This window comes from Neltuma alba, unplaced genomic scaffold (genome assembly GCF_004799145.2).
Source record: "Neltuma alba isolate B1F8T4 unplaced genomic scaffold, ASM479914v2 tig00010339_pilon, whole genome shotgun sequence".
In the NCBI taxonomy this organism is placed as follows: domain Eukaryota; kingdom Viridiplantae; phylum Streptophyta; class Magnoliopsida; order Fabales; family Fabaceae; genus Neltuma; species Neltuma alba.
In genome coordinates, this window is record NW_021635249.1 from 852,774 (window position 1) to 878,201 (window position 25,428).

At 35.2% G+C, this 25,428-nt stretch overlaps 1 protein-coding gene across 1 annotated transcript; it reads left to right on the forward strand.

The window, feature by feature from the left end:
* Positions 1 to 22,178: 22,178 nt before the first annotated feature.
* LOC114755776 (uncharacterized) lies at positions 22,179 to 23,024 on the forward strand. Its single transcript, XM_028944644.1, has 2 exons — positions 22,179 to 22,339; positions 22,433 to 23,024. Exons 1-2 carry the CDS (start codon positions 22,179 to 22,181, stop codon positions 23,022 to 23,024), a joined length of 753 nt encoding a protein of 250 aa, XP_028800477.1.
* Positions 23,025 to 25,428: the final 2,404 nt, after the last annotated feature.

Genomic DNA, 25,428 nt, shown 5'->3' on the forward strand with positions numbered 1-25,428 from the left:
CCACATTTGATTCTAATGAATTAAACATACTTTCATGGCACAAACCTACACAAAATCATATTTCAAATCCATTGGAACCATTAAAACACATGGAATAAAATCCCATCCTTGAGTTCTTGGTTTGGCTGAAACAATGTTATTGCACCCTAAGAGGTTTTCCTTCCATAATCCATTCCAAAACAGCACCAAACACAACAACACAAGCTCATAGCTCAAATTACTATCCTCTCTTAGAACTTCCAGCAAAACAGAAATGGAACAGCACTTCTCCCTCAATTTTAGTGATGATTTGGCCATTGAAAAATGCATCAAATTAAAGCCTAAACATACCTTAAGGAGTCTTGAATTAAAGCTTGATGATTAGTGAAATCGCCTTAACTTGTCTTACTTACACCTTGGGGCCAATTTCAAAATTAATCCAAGGATTGTACTATAGGCACAACCTCGGGTCATTTCACTTGTGGAGCTGAAATTATGATCCTAGATTAACTAAATGCCATAGTATTGCAAATTGAGCTGGAAAAGGTTAGGGGTTTTCATTGAGACTTGTAATTAAGATAAAATGCAATAGAATGTAAACAACCTCAATAACTCATTGAGTCCAATGCTTACATTAATGAACTCATTGTTAAGCTTCCCTAATGTGTAATTAAGAATGATTAATGCAAATGGTTCAATGCAATAGAAAATCAATTCATCATCAAAACATGACCATGCAAGATGAAGAAAATCAAGAGAGCTACAAAGAACATATATGTGACCACATATATTGAAGCATAAAATTCAACATTAACCAATCCAACTACAAATGTAAATCATCAACTAATGATTACAGATCAATCAAAGCCTTTCACTAACGATTTACAAACCCTAGACCTAAGAATTCATAAATATATAGCTAGAACTAAGATGAAACTGAAACTCCCCTTTTGAAGCTCTTAGAACTTATGCCAATCATCCATCTTCAAGAGCTGGAAGAAGCCTAGCCATGCATGGTATACTGAAGCATCTCTAATGAAACTGACTCAGTGTTTCCCATGGGTGAAGGTGATAGTGGAAGATGGAGGAAGTAGGGTTTGGTGAGAGAATGATAGAAGATGAAGAGAAAACGTGGATGGTGGCTAGATGTCAGTATGTGACCTTATTCATCCCAAAAATAGGGTTTCTGACCCGAATATGATGTGTCTGGGTCGGTTCATGGAAGTGGGCAGGTCAATTTTTCCCAAAATGGTCGGGTCTGAATATGCTGATATGACGAGTTCGTCGCGGCGAAGGAAGAAATGTGCCGCAACGAACCATGGCAGAGGCTCCTCTTTTGCTTTCTGTGCCTTGAGTCTTCAATCTTGCTCCAATCTCAGGTGTCCTACACTGAAAAGCAACAATTTAAGGCATCAATTGTCCTAGAAATTAATTGAATACAATTAATAACTAATTATGATGATTTTACCCTAAAAAAGACACTAACTCAATGCATGGACTCTTAATCTAAAATAAGCTCAATTATAGCCAAAAAAGCCAGAAAATACAACAAAACCATGGATGATGTAATCAAAAGATACGAATAATTTGAGATTTTGAGAAATCCAGTAGCAAGATCAATCAACCAAAACATTACATGCATCAATTACAAGCAATTCAACCTTTTGCCATTAATAGGGAACTACTTTACCTCATACATATAGCACTCTAACATGCAATAGCCAAGGCACATAAAGCAAGGAGTATAGCTACACAATCATCATCATCATCATCATTTAGTTCAACCACATAATAGCACATGAAATTGCATAGCAATCAATACAACACTTAACATTAAGGTTAATTAAATCTTACTACCTTAATCCAATGCTCTTTGATTTTCTTGCCCTCCTTTCTTACTTCCACAAATGCCAAACCCTAACATGGCAATCCACAAAAATGGTAGCAAGAATCATTAACCATTCCACATAAGAATCAATAACATAACTCAAGAAACTCCTAAACCCCTTCAAGCTTCTATCTTTGTTCTTGAATTTCTAGAGTTGGTTTCCATAAACCCTAAAAATTCCCTCTTGACCTTTTCCTACATGGTTTTACATGTAGATTCCAAATATCTACTTAGATTTAAGAAAATAAAACTTCCTCTTTCAGTTTTAGCTTGGCCGAACCATTAAGGTTCAAAATCCAAAAATTATAACTTTGATTCTATTGCTCCCAACACTTGTTCTTTAGGTTTACCCTACACCATTTTTCATTTTGAACACAATGGAAGCCTCAAAACTTTTAAAAAAATCATCCTAGGGTCCAGATCTAGCTTTGGCCGAAATGAAACTCAAGCAACATGGCAAAGAAAACACTTCAAAATTAACCTATAACCACTTGTAACCACTAGGATCTATCATGCTTTGAAGTGTTCTAGCAAGATGGAACCATAAAACTTCCTCCTCTACAATATATATGTTTCGGCCAGCACCAAAAGAGAAGGGAAACCATGATTTTCAACCATACAACTCAAGCAAACAAGGTGGAGAACAACTTAAGAACAAAAACTAACCTTGAAGCTTGGTTGGTTGATCCAAGTTGATGGCTTTCCCTTAGTTTCCACTTGAAACTCTCTCTTTTCTCTCTTGCTCTCACCTTGGCCAAACCATAATCAGATTTAGGGGGAAGGAAGAGCTCATTAATGAACCAAAAATATCCCACCAACCATCATTAATGCCATGCCAAGTGTCATAAGCTTACTTAGTCTTAATCCTCTCTCTTAATTAACTTAAATCATAATGTAATAAAATTCCAAAGTCAATATCCTCTCCATTGGTAGATTGACACTTGGAAAGATTTAATTATCATCCATTGAAGGCTTGATAAGTGGCAACTTGTGGGCCAAGTAAAGTGCAAGACTCTGATTAACACTTTATCGGTGCACTTTTACTCCGGGTTTAACTTTTTTTCTATAATTACAGTGCTCTGGCCTCTATAATTATTTTTTGTCAGATCCATAAATTATTCTCCTCATTTTTATCTTCCCAAATTGTCCTCTTTGTCTCAATTTTAATTTCCCAATAATTAAATAAAAAAGAAAATTATTTTCCTTCTCTTTAGCGATTTTTCCTCTTTTCAAAGGAATTGGGAAAAATATTGGATACTTGGGGGTCTTCTTTTAATTTCATAATATCTTATAATTTCTTAGGATATCATAGAAATTTTCTCGGGATTTTATCCTCCTTAAAATATTTATTTGGAATTTTCCAAATAAAGGACCTTAAACTAGCTTAAATCACCCTTAAATTCCTTTGTAATTTCTCCAAGGGCAATTTGGTCATAAAACCAATTTTATAATCCCATATAATTCTCAACGAATATTGTCCTTCTTTTTTCTTAATTTTCCAAGGATTGGAAATATTTTTCCATAATTACTCTTGACCAATTTTCCTTAATTAGTCAAACTTTTCATAATTGGCTTGGAAAACTATAATAATTATTTTCCACCAAAATTCTTCTATTTCTCCTTGTCATTTTTGACCCTTAATTATTTAGGAATATTTCTATTCCTAAATGTCATATTACTGGATGTGACACTGACCATTGTATTTAACTACTCGGATAATATAATAAAGGAACAAGAAGTAAACATCATGCTTAGATTTCATTTACCAAAACATTCAACATACAATACTTATGTATCAACCAAAGCAGCAAGTTCAGAACATACACATGAAAAGCAAACAATATTATAACTAGGCACCGCCAGTCTAACCTACTATTTGATCCAGGCAACAAAATCCATTCACCCATGAGGGTAAATAGGGAAGCATGTGCATCATCATATAATCCCAGTCCTCAGTATTTAGATAAAAGTTATCTGATCCATACGTCTAATACAACACCTTCACCCCCTGAAAGTAATCTAGGTAAATGTTCAGATCTTACTGATCCTCATCTTTCTTGATATGATGACCTAAGAACTCTAACTTCTCTTTCAACTCCTCATGACCATGGATCCTAAGCTCCGTTAAAGCAGGATCAGGCATTGCAAGTGCCGGGGGTTTCACTAGCTCAATACTGGGCTAGGAAAAGTCGCTTAGACGCACATTTGGGGTAACAAACTATCTAACGGATTGAATATAAAGGGCAACGTCCAGTGGTTCTTGGTACAAGCCACTTATAGGATCTATCAGGTTACCAGATCCAGTTAGGTACAGCAATTGTTAGAAATCCCTAAAAGTTAGCCTAATGTTCTAGATAAATGTTGGAACCCTTTGTTGAATATCCTGGGCTATCAGTCTCTATAATCCATATCATCGAATCCTCCATAACAAACCCGGTTATCTAACAAGTAATTTAAGCAGAGCGTTTTATCCTATGCCAGATCCTCCACTCTGATATAAAAAATGTCACACCTTACTATTATATTGACTTAGGTTCCTTTCAAAACCATTTTAGACCACATTAGATGGTCTTGGGCTCACTTTTTACTACAAAACGCTAAATTTCGGATTTTTACTGTTCATCGGGTAAAAATCCAGTTTTTCTGGCCCAACTTCCAAAATTCATAACTTATTCCACAAAAATCCAATTAGGGTGGTTCAAAATTCTACTTAAAGCTCTTTAAGTCCTATTTAAAGGAAAAATAATCTCATTATCCAATTACTTATGAAAAAGTGTCAGGTTTTTGAGAAATGCAACACTGTCCATTTGCCAAAAACCCTTTTTCCCAGATTCTGATATTTAACTTTGAAAAATCATTAAAAATCGTATACTAGTCCATTTTTAAATATTAGCTATCAAATTGAAGCTCAGGACGTTATCTTTCATCATCCCAAATTTCGTGACTAAACTCGTTCGGGGCCATAATCAAAAAGTCACGTGAACTAGACAGTGTCAATGTGCTTACAGCACTGTTAGTATAATATGTACATAATCAAAATGAGTTCACGAATTTTTGTGGCTAAACCCTACAAATTTAACCTTCAATCTGCAGCTTTCCCTTAGAGGATTCAGGCTCTAAAATGTTAGATTGCATTTGTAGAATCATATTTCATTGAAATCCCAATAGCAAATTAACCAACTATAGCACCAACAAGCATCATCAACATGCACAATTATATTAACTACTATTGGTGAACTAGCATACTTATCATTTGGCAAACTCAAACATGCAAAGGCCAAAGCAAGAAAGTACAAAGAGCAGCCACATTATAATCAAAAAAGTCCAACCACATAATAGCAATTAATCATGCAATAATCAATAATGCTAAGTTAGTATTAGTAGCTAGGTTTAACTTGCTACCTTGCTCCAAAAGCTTTAGCTTTCTTTCCTTCTCCTCTTTTCCTTCACAAATATCAAACCCTAACAATACAATCCATCAAAAGGGCAGCAAGAAATCATTAACCAACCAAGAAAAAAACAAGAACATAAATCAAAAATGATTCTTGATCCATAAAGCTCCCTCCTTTGTTCACCATTTTTGGACTTGTTTCTCTTTAACCCTAAAAATCACTTCTTGACTTATTCCTACATGGTTTTTCATGTAGATTCCAAATATATGCTTAGATCTAGAAAAATAAATCTCCTTCTTTCATCTACCCTTGACCGAACCAAAGAGGGTTTTAACCCAAAAATTTACAACTTTGTTTTAAAGCTTCCAACACTTGTTCCTTTTGGTTTACTCTACACCATTGCTCATTTTAAGCATCATGGAAGCCTTAAAACATTGAAAAAATCATCCTAGGGTTCATTCATCAACTTGGCTGAAAAGAATACTCAAAGAAACAACGATGAAAAATGCTTTAAAACAACCTATAACCACTTGCAAACACTAGGAACTAACATGTTTTGATGTGTCTTAGCAAGTGTGATGAATAAGACTTCCTTCCCCTCTAAACATCCAGTTCGGCCAGCCACCAAAGGAGAGAAGAAACATATTTTTCAACCATAGAAAGAAAGGAAACCAAGTAAGATCCCATCTAGAACCAAGAACTAACCTTGAATCCTTAGTAGTATGGTCAAAGGTGCAAGCTTTCTCTTGTTTACACTTGAAGATCACTCTTTTTCTCTCCTTCTCCCTCTTGGACAAAATGAATCTGAATTAGGGGGAGGAATAGCTTTCTCTTCAAGCCAAAATATCCCAACTACCATCCATTAATGCTATGACACATCCTTTAATGCTAAGCCATGTGTCAAGTGCTTACTTAATCTTTTATAATTAACAAAATCTAAATGAAATTAATTACCAAAATTCAAGATCCTCTCCATTTGAGGAGTGACACTTGGCAAGTTTAAATCCTCTCCATTAGGGGCTTGAGACATGGCCCAATGTGATCCATTTGATTTGCAAGACTCTAGTCCTGCTTTATCCGTGTACTGTGGCTCTGAGTTTAACTTCTTTTCTATAATTACAGTAGTTTGGCCTCTATAATTATTTTTTGTCAGATTCTTAATTTATTCTCCTCATTTTTATCTTCCCAAATTTCCTCTTTTCCTCAAAATTAATTTCCTAATAATTAAATAAAAAGGAAAATTAATTTCCTCCTCTTTAGGGATTTTTCCACTTTTCACAAGTATTGGGAAAAATCTTAGATACTTGAGGGTCTTCATTTAATTCCATAATCTCATATAATTCCTTGGGGTCTCATAGGAAATTTCTTGAAATTTTATTCCTCTTAAAATATTTATTTGGAATTTTCCAAATAAAATCCCTTAATTTGCCTAAATCACCCTTTAAATTCTCTTATAATTTCTCTAAGGGTAATTTCGTCATAAAACCAACTTTATAATTTCATATAGCCCTCAAGGGATATTATCCTCATTTTTTCTTAATTTTCCAAGACTTGGAAATATTTCTCCATAATTACTTTTGACCAATTTTCCTTAATTAGTCAAATTTCCATCATTGGCTTGGAAAATCATAATAGTTATTTTCCACCAAAATTCTTCTACTTCTCCTTATCACTTTTAATCCTCAATAATTTGAGAATATTTCTTATCTCTAATCACCATAATGCTGGATGTGACAGTATATGGTCATCAGCTCTGGGTTCTTCTTGCCCCATTCATCCATATCCATCTTCGTGGGTGGTTGAGTGGGTCTGGCTGGAAGTTTAATCAGTGTCTCATGGGTCTTGAGCTGATCGTCCTGCCTTCCTTTTGTTGTATCTTTGAATTGGTTCCGGGTCTTGCCTTCTTCGTTCTGCCTTCAAGGTGGTAGTTGGGGCTGGTGTTCTTCTTCTTCACGTTGGGTTCGAGCAAGTTCGGGGGTCTCATCTTCCTCTTTATCTATCTTTGGGTGGCACTTGGAATCTTCCTTCATCGACATTTGGGTATCACCAAAGCTGCTCTGTTCTTTCCTCCTCATCGTCGTCGATGATGCCTTAGGTCTTGCATATCTCGGTGCCGTGCGTTGACAGTAATTTGTTTGAAGCTTAGGTTCTAGTGAGTATTTTAGTTTTGCTGATCATTTTGGATTGTTGCTAAAACTGAAAAATTGTTTGATCTGTTAAAGAATCGTGTGATTGTCGTATACTCTGTTCGTTCAGTTTATTTTTTTTAAATTGTTGCTATGGGATTTTCCACCAGCCTCCTGTTTATTGTACATAGAATGCTAGTTTGGCAGCTGTAAATGAGATGAGAAGTTATTTGGTTGAATGGGTTTTACTTGCTAATGTGATGACCAATCCTTACCATGATTTAGGAGTCCAAATTTTTGTTGTGCACGAAGGGATGCTGTCAAGAATGTGAATGTCCTTTTTTGTATTAAATGTCACTATGTTATGCAAAAATTACATTCTAATCAAACTAGAAAAATGGAGCAGTGGTCATTGAACCAATTCATTTGATAGAAACATAAACTAATAAAAGTAAAGGAATGAGGTTGCGTGATTGATCTGTTGCTGAACCAATACCAGTCAATTTAGCTGTGAACCTATCAAAAATCAGTTCTTATGCTTTTGGCACCAATTAGTTTAACAAGTAAGACTTTTGTTGAAATCATATGTGCGGCAAGTCAATGCACCAGGTTTTTCCCCCTGAAAACTAGTTCTAAATTCTCTTCTTGAAATATTTGTTTGTTGCAATCTGTTTCTATTGTTGAACTCTGGGTTTTCAAATGTAATAGTTTTCCTAAAATCTTATTTTGTTTATGCAGCGAGCAATAGTTTTTCAAATGTAACAAGTTTTGTTTTTTCTCCTAAAATCTTGTTCTGAAATTTCAGTTATGTTTTTACCACAGAAATCTTCTAATGGTTTTTTCTAAAAAGGCAAGTTTACATATTTATGTCATTGTGTTGTTCCAAATGCTTAATCCTATACAAATATGGCTTTTTTATGATGATTCAGACCTAACAACAGACATAAAATGAAAGGAAGTGATAATGGAAGATGAATGCTTCAGAGAGCAAACGAATAAGATACGAGAGAAGAGAGAGATTAAATGAATGTGGAAGAATAAAATATTCAACCGTGTGCAATTATTTTATTTATTCTTTTGGGTTAAATTATTATTTTCTATTGTCATATAGTTTATTCAATTTTTAGATCCTAATGTTCAGAAAGTTTAGATTAGTTCTTGTTATTAAACTTATGAGCTGTTAAATTTTATCAACATGACTTATCTTAGTTAATATATCATACTTGAGGACTAAATATGTTTGATTTGATTTAATTTATGATATATGTCGAAAAGGGACAAAAATAGATGATAATGTGAAATAGAATTGATGCATATGCATAATACTTGATGTAACATACACAAAATTACTTTGGTTACAAGTAAATAATGCATTTTTTTATAATATATAATTTCTCATATTAATAAAATTTTAATCATTCTTTGACCAAAGTTTTTTTTGATGATATTTGATAATTGTCACTTTTTTTCTAGAGTTAGTATTGATAAGTATCATTGAGATTATATTTGTTAGAATATCATATTGACTCTGAAAACTTGCCTTGTTGTTTCATTTGGTATCATATTGCTTTGAAGTTGAATTAGAACTTAGAGTTTGAATGAAGTTAGAATTTGTAATGTATAGCTTTGAAGTTGAATTAAATTTGATCAGAGTTGATAAAAGTCACATTGCTTTGGAGTTAGTGTAAATGAGAAATATCATTGAGATTTGCTGGAATATATGTTTGATTAGGAGATAACAAGGTCAAATTGAGGGTTTAATGCATGGGAGACGTCATTTTTTAAGTTGTCATGCTACTAGGTTTTTTATTACCTCAAAAAATAATAAGGTGTTGATATTTGAATTAGGTAATCATGGATCGTAGTTGGATTGACACTCTAAGAACAAGTGATGAATATGAGCGTGGGGTGGATCAGTTTTTGGAATCTGTAAAGAATAATGTTCCTAATAACAATGGATTGTTTTATTGTCCTTGTGTTAAATGTATGAATGGGTTGCAACAAGTTACAACAAAAATAAAGGATCACTTGATTTATTTTGGGTTCTACAAAGCATATAGACAATGGGTATTGCATGGTGAGTCTAAAAAACATAAAGTGTGCCAAATTGAGAAAGATGATATGGATATGGATGAGCGAGTGGAAGATATGATTCATGATGTAGGTGTTGATGTTGTTGAGCAATTACATAAATATAGTAACTTGTGCAATGATGCCAAAAAGCCTTTATATCCTGGGTGTACAAAGCACACAAGGTTGACAGCAGTGTTAAAGGTAGTCAACTTAAAAGCAAAAAATGGGTGGTGTAATAAGAGTTTCACAGAGTTGCTTATATTGTTGAAAGATATGCTTCCAGAAGGTAATATACTTCTAGATCGTAATTATGAGGCAAAGAAGATATTGTGCCCAATGGGATTAGGATATAAAAAGATATATGCTTGCCCCAATGACTGTGTATTATATAGAAAAGCATATGATGAGCTGGATGCATGTCCGGTCTGTGGGACATCACGCTATAAAGTAAAAGAGATGGAGGGTGGTAATGTTATTACTAAGGGGCCTCCTGCAAAGGTATTGTGGTATCTTCCTATAATACCAAGATTTAAACGTTTATTTGCTAATGCAAATGAGGCAAAGAAGTTGAGATGGCATGTTGAAGAAAGGAAAACTGACGGAATGCTTCAACATCCTACTGATTCTTCTCAATGGAAAAGGTTTAATCAATTATTTTCTGAATTTGGTAATGAGCCTAGGAATCTTAGGCCTGGACTTTGCACGGATGGGATGAATCCTTATGGAAATCTTAACAGTCAACATAGCTCATGGCCTGTTCTCTTAGTGATTTATAATCTACCTCCTTGGTTGTGTATGAAACGCAAGTATATTATGTTATCTTTGATGATTTCTGGCCCAAGACAGCCAGGAAATGATATAGATGTTTATCTAGCATCGTTGATTGATGATTTGAAGATGATGTGGGAGGTAGGTGTAGATGTATTTGATGCATATCATGAAGAGTCTTTTAAGTTAAGAGTTATGATTTTTTGCACAATAAATGATTTTCCTGCTTATGGAAACTTATCCGGATATAGTGTTAAAGGGCACAATGCATGCCTTATATGTGAAGACAGGACATCTCACCAACAGTTATCACATGGAAAGAAGACAGTTTATCTTGGTTATCGAAGATTTCTTGAACCAAGACACCCTTATCAAAGGAAGAAAAAGGAATTTAGGGTGTGTTTGGATGAAACCAAACCGTGATTTGGAAAAGTGATTCTGGAGAATAGATTCTGGGGAGAATAGATTCTGTGAAGAATAGATTTTGTAAAAAAGTGATTCTGAGAAGTGAGAGTGTTTGGATAGTTGTTATCAGAAGCACTTTTTATATATACAAATTACTTAAAAAAAGACATAAGTTAATATGATAATTACAAAAAAAAAAAGATTTTATGATATATTTTAATTTGAAGGAATAAAATTGTTAATAATATATTTTTTATCAACATAATTAATAATACATAAGATAATATAATTAATAAATAATTAATGTGTATATATATTTATAAAATATAAGATTAAATATGTTTATCAAAAAATATGTTTATAAAAAAAATAACAAGATACATATCATATAGGCTCTCACACTCTCCCTTTTTTCTCCAAAAGCAAAATTTTTTTTGCTTTTTCCAAAACCATGGTTTTGGAGTCAAAACCATGGTTTTGACCCAAAACCATGGTTTTGGTTTTTAGAGGGGGTGTTTGGGTGATTGACACCCCAAACCATGGTTTGGGGTGTCACCCAAACACACCCTTAATGGCTTTCAAGAGTATAGGGACCCTCTAGATCCATTTACTGCATACCAAGTATATGAATGGGTGAAAGACAATGATATAGTATTGGGTAAAAGCCAAAAAAAAGTAATTGAGAAGAATCTCTGGAAGAAGAAGTCTATCTTTTTTGATCTCCCTTATTGGAAATATCTTGAGGTAAAGCATAGTATTGATGTGATGCATGTGGAAAACAATGTGTGTGAAAGTCTAATTGGAACACTATTAAATATAAAGGGAAAGAGCAAGGATGGTAAGAAAGCAAGATTAGACTTACTTGAAATGGGGATTCGAACACACTTGGGCCCAAGAACTTATGGAAAGAGAACTTACATGCCCCCAGCCCATCATACTTTGTCGAAAAGAGAGAGAAAAAGCTTTTGTCAATGTCTACAAAGTATTAAGGTGCCACAAGGATATTCTTCAAATATCAAAAAGCTTGTATCAATGAAGGATTTAAAATTAGTAGGCATGAAGTCCCATGATTACCACATTTTGATGCAACAATTCTTACCAATAGCACTTCGAGACATACTAGAGAAAAAGGTGAGAAATACAATAATTAGATTATGTTCCTTCTTCAATGCCATATGTAGTAAAGTCATTGACCTAGAGAAATTGGATGAATTGTAGAATGATATTGTCATTACCTTATGCCAACTTGAAATGTACTTTGTGCCGTCATTTTGTGATATCATGGTACATCTAATTATACATTTGGTGAGAGAGATAAAGTTGTGTGGCCCTGTTTATTTGCGTTGGATGTACCCATTTGAGCGATATATGAAAATCCTTAAAGGGTATGTGAAGAATCCACATTGACCTGAAGCGTCTATTGTTGAAAGATATGTTGCTGAAGAGGTTGTTAAGTTTTGTACTGAATACCTATGTGGAAAAAAACCTATAGGACTTCCTGAGTCTCGCCATAAGGGAATGAGAGTTGCAGGTCAAGGGACACGAGGGTTTAATGTGAGGCCTATGAAGTGTGATGATGTAGAACAAGCGCATATGTACATCTTAAATAACATTAATGAAGTTCAAGATTACTTGTTTGAGCATAAAGAGGAATTACGGGTTTAAAACCCTAAAAGGGTAGATAAATGGTTGCTAAGTGAGCACAATAAATGTTTCTCACTTTGGTTTAAGGCAAAGGTAAAGCAAGATCGTCAAAAGTTCAATGTTTCTGATACAGTAAGATGGCTAGCTAGTGGGCCTAACTATAATGTCACAACTTGGAGTGGATATGACATCAATGGCTATTCATTCTACACAAAATATCACGATGATAAGAGCACTATGCAAAACAGTGGTGTTATGGTAGTTGCAGAAGCAATGCACTTTTCTAGTTCTAAAGATAAAAATCCTAAATGGGCATCCATGCAGTATTTTGGGATTATTGAAGAAATATAGGAAATTGACTACTATAAATTCAAAGTGCCAATTTTCAAGTGTAAATGGGTTGATAGCAATAATGGTGTTAAAATAGATATGTCAGGTCTTGCACTGATAAATCTTAACAAAGTAGGTCATAAGGAGGATCCTTTTATTATGGCAGGTCATGCAAAGCAAGTCTTTTATGTCACAGATCCAATTGATAAAAATTGGTTTGTTGTTCTATATGGGAAAAGCCTGATTGCTTATGATGAGAATGATGAATCTTATTGTGATATTGGTGAGACTCCTCTTTCTATGTCAACTATGCCTCAATCGGATGAAGAAGATAAAGAAGATGGTGTATATATCATAACAAGTGAGCATGGTGATAAAGAAGATGATATGTATGGCATAAGGACTGATCATAATGAAGGTTTATGGGAGACTTAATCATAATTAATCAAACTCTTACGACAACAATATTAGTAGAGGTGCTTTTAACTTTTGTGTAAGCTTTTCAACATTGTTTCTTTTGATTTGTTTGATTATAATTTTAATTTATTATTCTTTTGTTATTGAACTCATTTATATTCCTATTTTCAAAGGTATACATGGAGAATTCGTCGAGTATTGGCAACAAAACCACAAAGTCAAAAAATTGTAAAAGAGGCGTCACACGGCTTACTAAATTAGCTCAAGCAGATGGAGGCAAGATTCATATTGAATTTGATAAGAGAGGGGAGCCAATTGATTGGAAAGAAGGGGACACATTTAGAAGTTTTATTGCACTTGTTGCACGTCAAAAAATTAGCATTTTGATAGATAAATGGGATAAAGTGAGACAAAATGATAGAAATGAAGTTTGGGATACTATACTGGTACCTCTCATTGCATCCTATATCTACTTTTTATTTAGCTATTGTATTGTAGTATATGTTATTACTAATTTTATTACTTACATGTGTTGCTTTTGCAGATTACTTATGACATACCTGATACAATGTTTATGAAGGAGAAGTGGCTCTCTTATGCAGCAGCGCAGTGGAGGGACTTTAAGTCCAAACTCACAAGAAATTATATATTTAATGAAAAGGGTAGTGAAAGTGATCATGATGTTGATGATGACACTAACTTTGAAAAGCCTTGGCAGAAATACTCATATATTGATGAAAGGACATGGATGAAATTTGTTGAAAGCAGATACAATTCTGATTTTTTGGTAAGTAAAAGAAGAATTTGATGTTAAAGTAGTATTTATTTAATGTTTTCTTTTTTATAAATATTTTTCATTGTTTTATTAGGAAAAAAGAAAGAGGTAAGGAGAAACAGGGAAAAAATCTGTACCCCCATACCTTGTCTCGTGGAGATTATGCATTGCTAAACAACAAAATGATGGAAGAAAAATGGGAGGCTAAGAGACAACTTGCAGAGGCTAAGGATGATGGATATGTTTCTCCTCCATCTCTTGTCAATCGTGCTTAAGCGTAGAAGAGAGCTCAAATGAATAAGAAAGGGGAGTTTCTTACTAAAAAGGCTAGAGAAGTAGCAAAAAAGATTGTAAGTATTTTGTAATTAACAAACTTATTATATGCTGAAGGAATAGTTTTCTGATTGCATTTCTTCTTTGCTTGTCATAGGACTTCTTGGAAGAAGCAGTTACTCAAGGAACCTTTGTTCCTACTGGTAGGCAGGATATATTAACCACAGCATTAGAGAAGAAAGAGCACCCTGGCCACGTTAGAGGATTACCAAGAGGTGTCGATATTAGAGAATACTTTAGACCACCACCTTCTACTCACGGCCCAAAAGGTGTACCATTACAGCAGGTGTAGATGATGATAAAGGAAGCAGAAAAGAAAGCTGATGCAAGAGTAACAGTACCAAAGAAAGACTTTCAAGATAAAATTATGTAAATGCAATCAATGATGAAATCTTTTAGTTCGATGCATTCGCAGTCTTTGCAAGCACAACAACCTCATATACCTCTAAGTACAAAAGGTAGTTGTGTGGCAGAAGAAGTGTCATGTATGCTTTATGTAGAGGATCCTAATAAACGTTTAGTTGCACATGGAAAGGTATACAAATTTACAACAAGGATCCATCATCAAGAGATTCTAGATTACCAGGTGAAGGTGGTGGTTGAAGAGGTTGTGGATGCTAATGCATCAGTGCCATTCCCTGATGAGGAGGTAAAAACAGTGGGACAAGCTAAACATAATTTCATTCTTTGGCTAAGGCATCTAGTTACCACTACCACTGAGGTATGAATTATTTATGATCTTTCACTTCCTAATTCACATGGTATGCATTTCTAATTTTATATTTGTCATTGATTAGGAAGTCTACCAATCAAAGGATTCTTTTGATTTAAATCCTCAACATGCTATTGAACGTAGTGCCAAACCAAAGTGAGATAGCTTGAGCCAGCTAGCTTTAGCTTTTGTTGATATGGACAATACTGTTCAACTAAATATGAGTAGAGAGATTGTGGGGCGAGCTATTGAATTAACAATCTTCAAGAGAGATGTTGCTGAATTTTTGCTTTTGATTTGCTAAACATATCAATAATTCAATTTTGTCTCATGTAAGTATGAATTTTATTTTAACTTTACATATATGTTGTTTTTAATTTTCTTACTAACTTATTTTCCATTTTTATAGGTATCTCCACAATCTTTGCAAAGAATTGGGTAGGGCTAATAATTATAGATTCTTATGTCCACATCCTATTCAACCAACCGGAAATACTTTCAGTGGGAGAACATCATACATTGGAAGTACGATTAAAGAAGGAAATAAAAAGTGTTGGTTTGCACCAATTATAGAAAGGTTCTTCATTCTAATTCACCTCTTAATTAAATAAAAACTTTCTTAATGATATGGTGTTAATGTTAACTCATGTTGTAGTGGTCATTGGAGGCTTGCTGTTATCTGTCCATCTGACTGGACCATATATTGGTTTTGTTCTCTGCAATGGGAAGTAAGTGAAGATATGAAAGGAGTTCTTGAATCGTAAGTATTGTGTATAACTTTATTTTGCAAATATATTATCATTATAAATCAATTTCTTACAAGTATTTGATATAAATAGATCTTTGAAGATGCACTCTAAATTGATGAGAAAGAATAGCCAAAGTTTTGTCGATTGGGTTTATGTAAAGGTATGTATTTTAAATTTAAACAATGGTGAGATTAATTATATTGATCACTCTTGTTTTGTGCATATTTGTAGTGCCATAAACAGCTAAAAGATGTGGAATGTGGATATTATGTGATGAGGTATATGTATGAAATCATCTCTGGGGGTATAACCAACTCATTCCACAAGTTAATAATATTATATGAAAATAATAATTCTAGTATAAATATTGAGTTGTTTTTAATATTACTGATGTTACAATTTTTTTGCATTTGGCAGCATTTTCAAAATTTGGACCCATATTCTGATTTACAGATGAGAGAAATACGCAGCATATGGTCAGAGTATTTCTTGAATTTAACAAAATTAGAAAAGAAGGTGATGTATAGCAAGTTCTACATGTTTATCCTTTTGTTAAACATGTTAATACTAGGTTTATACTTTTGTTGGCAATTCATGTGGTTTGGTTGTAAAAATATGTTGTAAATTGGTGGTTATATTTAATATTAGATATAGTTGGCTGTATTAATTAACAGGTTTTTAAGTACAATTATTATTTAATTAAAAATATTAAAAAAAAACACTACCTAGACATATGGCTTCTGTTATAGCATATAACAGAAGCCATAAGTTACCTACGGCTTATGTTCTAGCAGAGAACAGAAGCCATACGTCCAACCTATGGCTTCTGTTCTAGTGCAGAACAGAAGCCATAGCCGTAGGTCAATATGTATGGCTTCACTTATGCACAACATGCACAATAGAAGTTATAATCAAGCAACCTACAGCTTTTGTTCTTACAGAACAGAAACCGTAGGTTAATACATATGGCTTCAGTTATGCACAACTGAAGCCATATTTAGGCAACCTACTTAGACCAGAAGCCGTAAGTCATAGTTTCTGCTAGAGTTGCTTCCACTACAGTACATATATAGTAGCAAAAGGTTCTTTTTAACAGAAGCGAAAGGGGGTATTTTGCACTAGTGGCACAACTAGATTCCAGATGCCTCGAGTATCTGAACAATTGCAAGTGATAATCACATATATTCTCAAATATTTTTGAGGTTCATTTCATCCATTTAAGTTTATTTAATGTGCTTTAAGTAATTTGTTTCTATGTTTCAGGGCTCACAAGTAGGAAAGGCAGTAATAATCACATGCAACAGTTGACAGTATTGATCCTAATCCTAGCCTTGACCATGCCCAAGACAATGGACTACTGTGTGCTCTCTATTTGGACTTTGAAGGTTCATCTCGCTATGTCGCTAATTGACTCTGAAGTTTATGATTGCTGATAAGGCTTTTCATAGTTTCAACGTGGTGGCCAAGTAGAAAAATAAGCCACCACCAACGTGGATTCTCCCACAAGTATGTTGTACTAAGCTAAGTATATGTTTATAAATTTTTTAAATAATCAAATTTAATGTTTATAAATTTTTTTTAGATAATCAAAGTAAGATATTCAATTTTATATTTCATTTTGTTAGTGCTATTGTCAAACTGAGAGTGTTGATTGCAGATATTATGTCATCCTCTGTATGAATGACATTATTGAGACAGTGGTTACTAAGAAGTTAGATGAGGTAAATATAAGTTACATTGTAATTCTTCGATTCTTTTCACATTTTTTATCAAGTTTACTAATGACTTTGTTATTTTTAATTTATGCACATTCCAAGATAGTATGCCATATAGCCCCAAAGAAATCAACATATTAAGGATACTTTGTTAACAACATTGCTTGAGAGTTTTGAAAATGTGAAATAGTTAAGTCATTCACATTTTAGTTTCATTGTCTTATTGATTATATTTGTTTAGTTCAAGTATTAACTTGTTAAGTTGTTGATTATTTGGTGTATATTGAATAAGAATTGGAAACATTAGTTATGTTAGTGTTAGGATTAAGTTTACATCTTGAAATGGTTTTGCATTCTTTTGCTATGCTGGTTGGAATTGGTTTGTAATTGGCATTGCAGGGAGGTTGCATAAGAAATTGATTACAATCTGGAAAAAAAATTAACAAATCATTTTATGGTGGTTATTTGGAAAACTACCGTGAAATATAATTTTAATGGCATTTACAACATAAACCACCATGAAAATTTAACTTTCAATGGCAACTTTTAAAGTAACCATTGTGAAAAGTTGACTTTCCATGATTGCCATTGAAAGTTAAATTTCCATGGTAGTTCCATGATTGCCATTGAAAGTTAAATTTCTATGATGGTTTATGTTGTAAAGACCATGAAAAGTATATTTTTAATAGTGCTTACATACTTAACTACTGTGAAAAGTTAACATTCCACGATGGCTTTTAATGTAACCATTGTGAAAAGTATAAATGTAACTGCTGTGGAAAGTTTTGTTTCATGGCGGTTATGAACTGCCTTGAAATTCTTTGTTTATAACATTAAGGGAATTCACTGTGGCTCAGAAATCGCCATGAAAAGCCCATTTTAACTGTTGTTGAATGGCTTTTTTCTAGTAGTGATGATGGCTAGCATTTAGGATTAAGCACTCTCTATTTTAAACTTGTTTTTCATAACAAATGTGCTTTCCTTGAGAGCCCAATGTTCATGAAAAGGACTATCTATGGAGGTTTCTAATCAGTAAGAAGCTATATGAAATGCCATGATGCCAAGTCTCGAAGGTTGCATTATTATGAGTTCCATATCGAAAAGGTTTTCACACTACTAGAAAAAAGACTTTTAACGTCGCAAAATAATGGCGGTTAAGCAGAAAAACGACGTGGAAAAAAAGGCGGTGACATTTTTGTAATAAGTTGAATGTGTGGTGATTTTCCACGGTGGTTTGTAAGAAAACTGCGGTGGAAAGTGTGTTCACTTAACCCTACGGCCTTCGTGTTCTGTCATTTCTTTCTCGGTTCATCAGTAGTGTGTCGTGGTCCCCCTCTGTCCCACCATCAAAAAACTTCTATTACCGGCCATTCCTCCCACTATCTCACCGTTTAAACTCCCCCATTGAGCTTGTGGTGTCTTGCCGCCATCCGCTGCCCTTCGAACGTGTCACATCCAGTATTATGGTAATTCGAAATAAGGAATATTCCTAAATAATTGAGGGTGAAAAATAATAAGGAGAAATAGAAAGATTTTGGTGGAAAATAATTATTATGATTTTCCAAGCCAATTATGAAAAGTTTGACTAATTAAGGAAAATTGGTCAAGAATAATTATGGGAAAAATATTCCAAGCCATAGAAATTGAGGGAAAAATAAGGATAATATCCTTTGAGAATCATATGAGATTATAAAATTAGTTTTAAGGTCAAATTACCCTTAGAGAAATTACAAAAGAATTTAAGGGTGATTTAGCCTAATTTAAAGGCTTTTATTTGGAAAATTCCAAATAAATATTTTAAGGAGAATAAAGGTTCAAGAAAATTCCTATGATATCTCAAGGAATTATAAGAAATTATGGAATCAAAAGAAAACCCTCAAGTATCCAAGATTTTCTCTAAATTCTTTGAAAAGCGGAAAAATCCGTAAGAAAAGGAAATTAATTTTTCCTTTTATGTTAATTATGGGGAAATTAATTTCGAGACAAAAGAGGGCAATTTAGAAAGATAAAAATGAGGAGAATAAAATAGGGCTCTGATAGAAAATAATTACAGAGGTTAGAATATTGTAATTATAGAAAAGGATTCAAATCCGGAGTCAAAGTGCACTGATAAAGAGCTTTGCATTTTGAATGATCCTCATTGAGCCAAGTGTCAAGCCCTTAATGGAGAGGATTTGAAATAGCCAAGTGTCATTTTTTAAATGGAGAGGATTTTTACTTTTGGTGATTAATTTCATTTGGATTTAGTTAATTAAGAAAGAGAAAGAAGGAATCACAGGGGTAGTGACACTTGGATTAGCATTAATGGTAGTGGTTGAGATATTTTGAAGCATTAAATGAGCACTTCCTCCCCTAAAATCAGACCTCCATTTCGTACAAGCCATAGTCAAGAGAGAAAGAGAGTGTTTGAAGTGGAACCAAGGAAGAACTAAGAAGAAAGATAGCATCTTGGAGCACACAAGTGAGATTCAAGGTTAGTTTTTGGTTCTAAGTTGTTCCTTGCCTTGTTTTCTTGCTATGTATGGTTGGAAATCTTGTTTCTCCTCTTCTTTGGGTGCGGGATGAAATGATGATGGTGTAGGGGAAGGAGTTATGTTGCTCAAATATGGTAAAACACGACAAAACATAAAAGATCCAAGTGGTTACAAGTGATTTTAGGGTGTTTTGGAAGTGTGTTCTTTATTGTGTAATGTAAGGAGCATTTCGGTTTTGACACTAAATGGCCCCTAGGATGAGATTTTCAATTTTTTGATGGTTCCATGGTGTTTAAAATGAAAAAACATGTGGGGATAAGGCAAGAAAGGATTTTTAAACCCTATGGAAAACAAGTTCAAAAGCAAAGAGCAAAGATGGAACCTTTATGAAGCAAGAGTATTTTTGAGTTATGTTCTTGCTTTTGGTTGAAATGGATAATGATTCTTGTTGTCCTTTTTATGGATTATCATGCTAGGGTTTGACCTTTGTGAAGAAAAAGAAGAGAATCAAAGAAAGCACAAATCTTTGGATCAAGGTAGCAAGTTAAACCTAGCTACTACCACTAACTAGCATTGTTGATTATTGTATGGTTAATTGCTATTATTGTGGTTGAGCTCTATTGATTGTCATGTGGCTGCTCTTTATAGTATCTTGCTTTGGCCTTTGCATGATTGAGTTTGCCAAATGATAAGCATGTTAGTTCATCAATAGTAGCTAATGTGATCATGCATAATAATGATGCTTGCTTGGTGCTATAGTTGGTTAATTTGCTACTAGGATTTTCAAAAATCTCACCCCCCAAAAATAATGTAACATTTTAGGGCCTGAATCCTCCAAGGGAAAGGTGAAGATTGAAGGCTAATTTGTGGGGTTTAGCCACAAAAATTCGTGAGCTCATTTGGTTATGTACATATTAAACTAACAGTGCTGGAAGCACACTGACACTAACTGGTTCACATGACTTTTTGATTATGCTCCTGAACACGTTTAATTATTAAATTTGGCATGATGAAAGATAATGTCTTGAGCTTTACATGGATAGCTAATACATTAAAAATGGCCTAGTATACGATTTATAATGATTTTTCAAATTTAATGGTCAGAATCTGGGAATTAGGGTTTTTGGCAAATGGACAGTGTTGCCTTTCTCAAAAACTGACGCTTTCGCATAAGGAATTGGACAATGACATTATTTTTCCTTCAAAGAGGACTTAAAGAGATTTAAGTAGAATTTTGAATCACCCTAATTGGATTTTTTTAGAATAAGTTATGAATTTTTAAAGTTGGGTCAGAAAAACTGGATTTTTACCTGATGAATAGTAAAAATCCAAAATTTAGCGTTTTTGTAGTAAAAAGTGAGCCCAAGACCATCCAATGTGATTAAAAATAGTTTTAAAAGGAACCTAAGTGAATGTAATAGTAAGGTGTGATATTTTTGGTATCAGAGCGGAGGTTCTAGCATAAGATAGAACGCTCTGCTTAAGTTACTCGTTAGATAACGGGGTTGGTTAAGGAGGATTCAGTGAGATAGACCACCATAGAGGACCGATAGCCTAGGATATTCAACAATGGGGTCCAACATTTATCCAGAGCATTGGGCTAACCTTGTAGGGATTTTCATAAGACAATTACTGTACCTACCTGGACCCGGTGACTTGATAGATCCTTATCAGGCCAGTGAAACCCCCGGCACTTGCAATGCCTGACCCTGATTTAACGGAGCTTAGGACCCATGGTCATGAGCAGTCTAAAGAGAAGTTAGAGTTCTTTGGTCATCATATCAGGAAAGATGAGGATCAGTAAGATTTACCTAGATTACCTTCAGGGGGTGAAGGTGTTGTATCGGACATACAGATTAGATAACTTTTATCTAAATATTGAGGACTGGGATTATATAATAATGCACATGCTTCCATATTTACCCTCGTGGGTGAAGGGATCCTGTTGCCTGCATCAAATAGTAGGTTAGACTGACAGTGCTTGGTTATAATATTGTTTACTTTTCATATGTATGTTCTGAACTTGCTGCTTTGGTTGATGCATAAGTATTGTATGCTGAATGTTTTGGTAAATGAAATCCAAGCATGATGTTTACTTCTTGTTCCTTTATTATACTATTCGAGTAGTTAATACGATGGTTAGAACTCGACGAAACCCTTCGCTAGAAAGACCCCTAGTGCAAGACACAAGGGTCCTCCTGACCCACTGCAAATAATTATGGATCGTCTCAAGCAACAACAAAAGACCATCGAAGAGATGAGAGCAGCACAGGCTCGCCAAGAACAAGAGAGGGATGTCGCGATAGCTGCAGCAGCGGTAGTGGCAATGGCTAACCTCAATAGGAGACAGCCAGAGGAAGAAACTTCAGCGGCGTAAGCAACAGAACCATTACCTAGAATGGCAATGCTAGCAGTAGACCCTGATAGTATCCAGCAAGGGATGGCACGTTTCTGTAAACACAACCCACCGTTATTTGACGGAGTCTTTGACGTCCAAGTGGCAGAAGACTGGATTAACTGCTTGGAGAAGATTTTTAAAGTATTAGACTGCCCGACAGAGTAGAAAGCTCAGATGGCAATTTACAAATTAGAGAAAGATGCTGACCGCTGGTGGAAGAATACTGAACTTATCCTGGATGCTCGGAACACGAGGGTGACATGGGAAGTGTTCCTCGAGCAATTCTATGAGAAATATTTTCCAAGGTCAGTCAGGGATGAAAGGGAAGTAGAATTCTTGACCCTGAAGCAGAAGAATAATGAGCCATTTGACAAGTATTTAGCTAGGTTTATCCGTCTCTCCCACTATTCCAGTTACCTACGTTACCAAGAGGATGAGCGGTGGATGACAGAGAAGATGGTTCGAGGACTGAGGCCATTTTTGAGGGAGATGATTGCTCCCAGACAATTTGAACAATTCAACAAGGTAGTAGAGGCCTGCCGAATCACAGAAAGCAGCTTAAACCATCACCTGATGGTCAAGACAACTCCTAGAGCAGAGAAGGGAGGTCAAGGTGGCACCTCCTCAAATGCCAATAGGAAGAGAAGGAGACCATGTGATAATCAAAAGAATAAGAAAGGAGGCAAGCCCTCGAACGGCAAAGAATGTCCAACCTACGGCAAGAGTCACGGTGATAGACCGTGTATGGCTGGGCAGAATGTTTGTTATACTTACGGTAAGCCCAGACACTTCTCGAGAGAATGTCCACAGAACACGGAAAAGGCAAGGCCACGCACCCAAGGATGAGTATTTGCCATCACACAAGAAGAAGCCCAGAAGTCACTAGAAATGATCTAAGGCATGATCATTATTAACAACCTCCCAGTGATTACAATGTTTAATTAGGGTGCTAGTCGGTCCCTTATTTTGTATGCCTGAGCTAAAAGACTTGGTGTAGTTATGAATATGTTGCTGTATGATCTATGTGTCCACGCCAACACATTATAAGATAATTACATCTGATGTGTGCTTAAACTATATAGTTGTTGTGAGCACTGTTTACTGCCTTAAACTTAATATGTATGTCTTATATGAAATTGATAAGGTAATTGTATTGAATTGGTTGTGTCCCATAATGGCAAGGACAAAACCTTGATCCTACCCCTAAGAGAAATGCAGTAAAATCTGGAAGTTAAGTTAAACTTCGTAACGGAAGCCCATATGGGCAATGGTACGATGAATGAAGCTATGTAAGTCATGATAAACCAAGGGAATTAGTGGCGAGGGATGAATATAGAGTGGTTACCAAAGGAGGTGGTAACTTCTATCGCTGCAAACAATGATTCTAGTCATGATGAACAAACACAATAACTCTCAGATGTTGAGGTAGTATCTCAAGGAGACGTAACGACTTTTAAAGGTCGCAGAGAGTAAGATAAGTAAAAGTCAAGAAGAGAGCAGTAGCCACTATTTAGAGTTACCAGATTCCCCCTCAAAAAAGAAAAGTAATGATAAGAAGTTATACAAGACAGTTGGAGGTTGAGTATACACGCCACTAGGAAGGTGGAAGTAGTCACCTAAGCTAGACAAATTCTTACAGCCTTGTTAGGGCTAGGGCACCATGATAGAGTAGCTATCTCAAGTCCTGGAATAGATGAATAGGAACTTAGAGATAGTGCAGTCAAGATGGAGAGCCCTAGTGAAATGTCTTAAGGATTAAGAAGAGGATGGGACAGATAGCTATGCAGGGAACTAGCTTAGAGGTTGGCATGTTCCCTTAATGTTAAGAGATACTCAGTCACTTGGGGTTTAGGTTGAGAGGCACCCTTTTCAGGGGATAAGGTCTTGGCTAGGAGTTTTCCTAGAGTGGGTGGGAATTGGTCCTCCAGATTAGAATTCACATTGCTCAAGATAGAGCAAGATGCCCTATCTGAGCAGGAAAGGAAAGCAGCCGAGGCAGGGCCAGTGGAGTTGACCTTACCCAATGGAAGTATGACTAGCCAAGAACGAAGCTAGGCTTAGATGTATTTGAGCTTAGCAGAGTACTAGAGCAAGTAAAAAGGAGAAGAACCTCAAAAGTCCTCTCCCTATGACTTCCAGAAGCAGCTGCAAGCAGAAAGAGAGGCTCCTTTTGGTAGGGATAAGATGTCTGGATAGCACACTACAGACATAGCAACCAGTAAGAGCTTGTACTTCTTGCATTGAAGTGCTAGGCATTATGCATGTTAAAGTATGCTCATACTGAAAAGTAAGGTAGAGGAAAGAGAAGTTGTATAAGTCCTCTCTCTGTACAATTCTAAAATAATAAGAAATGGTAAGAGAAGCTGAAGGAATAAGAGAATTCCTAAGATAGATTGGCTTAGGCACCTAAAGAGACAAATAGGTGGCCTAGGAAATTCACACAAGGCCCAAGGGAATGGTATTGGTTCTTGGAAATAGTTTTGGGGAATTTCAGTTAGGTGACCAACTGAGCGGAGGTGACTTTACTTGGTCCTATAGTCTATGTCCCCCAGGGATCGATACCTCTCTGGGAAGATAAGGACTAGGGATGAGTTGAAGTTATAGAAGCCTCCTTCGGTTGTAAACCGATATTGAGAGAGTACCTATGACTTCCTTCAAGATAACCTTATCATTAGTTAGGCTGGGCTCAATTTCCTTCCAATTGATAGAGGAAAGCCAAAGTTAGAAGAATTAGAGCCGTAAGACCTGAACAAGAGACATTCAGGCTAGCTCCAAATACAGGAAGAACTCCATGCGATACAGAGACAGACTGAGTATTGACGGGCAAATCCTTAAGATGAGGCGAGAGAAAAGAATGTGAGCTAAAAAGACCCAACTAAAGGTAGGTCAGGAAAGGGTCTAAGATAGTAAAGTGCCAGAGTTGAACCTATTAGAATCAGTGCCTTAGATTCCCGTCAGCACTGTTCAGTTAAACGTGCCTCGGCAAGAGTAACCCAGTGATAGGTAACCTATGGAAAGTAATGTAAGAGGGTGCAAAAGCCGAAAGTGTTAGCTCTTTTGGCAAGAATGCACCAAGTCTAGCAAAGAATGAAAGGCAAAGGTTAAGGAAGCTGTTAGGCTACTGAGTGTCCTAAGCAGTATGGTTTCGAACTAAGACCCGAGATTTACTTGAAGTTTTGGGGGTTCTTATAAAAGAAGTGAACACTACCCTCAGATTCAATGTACGCATCTGCGCTTATTTTCAGTGGTA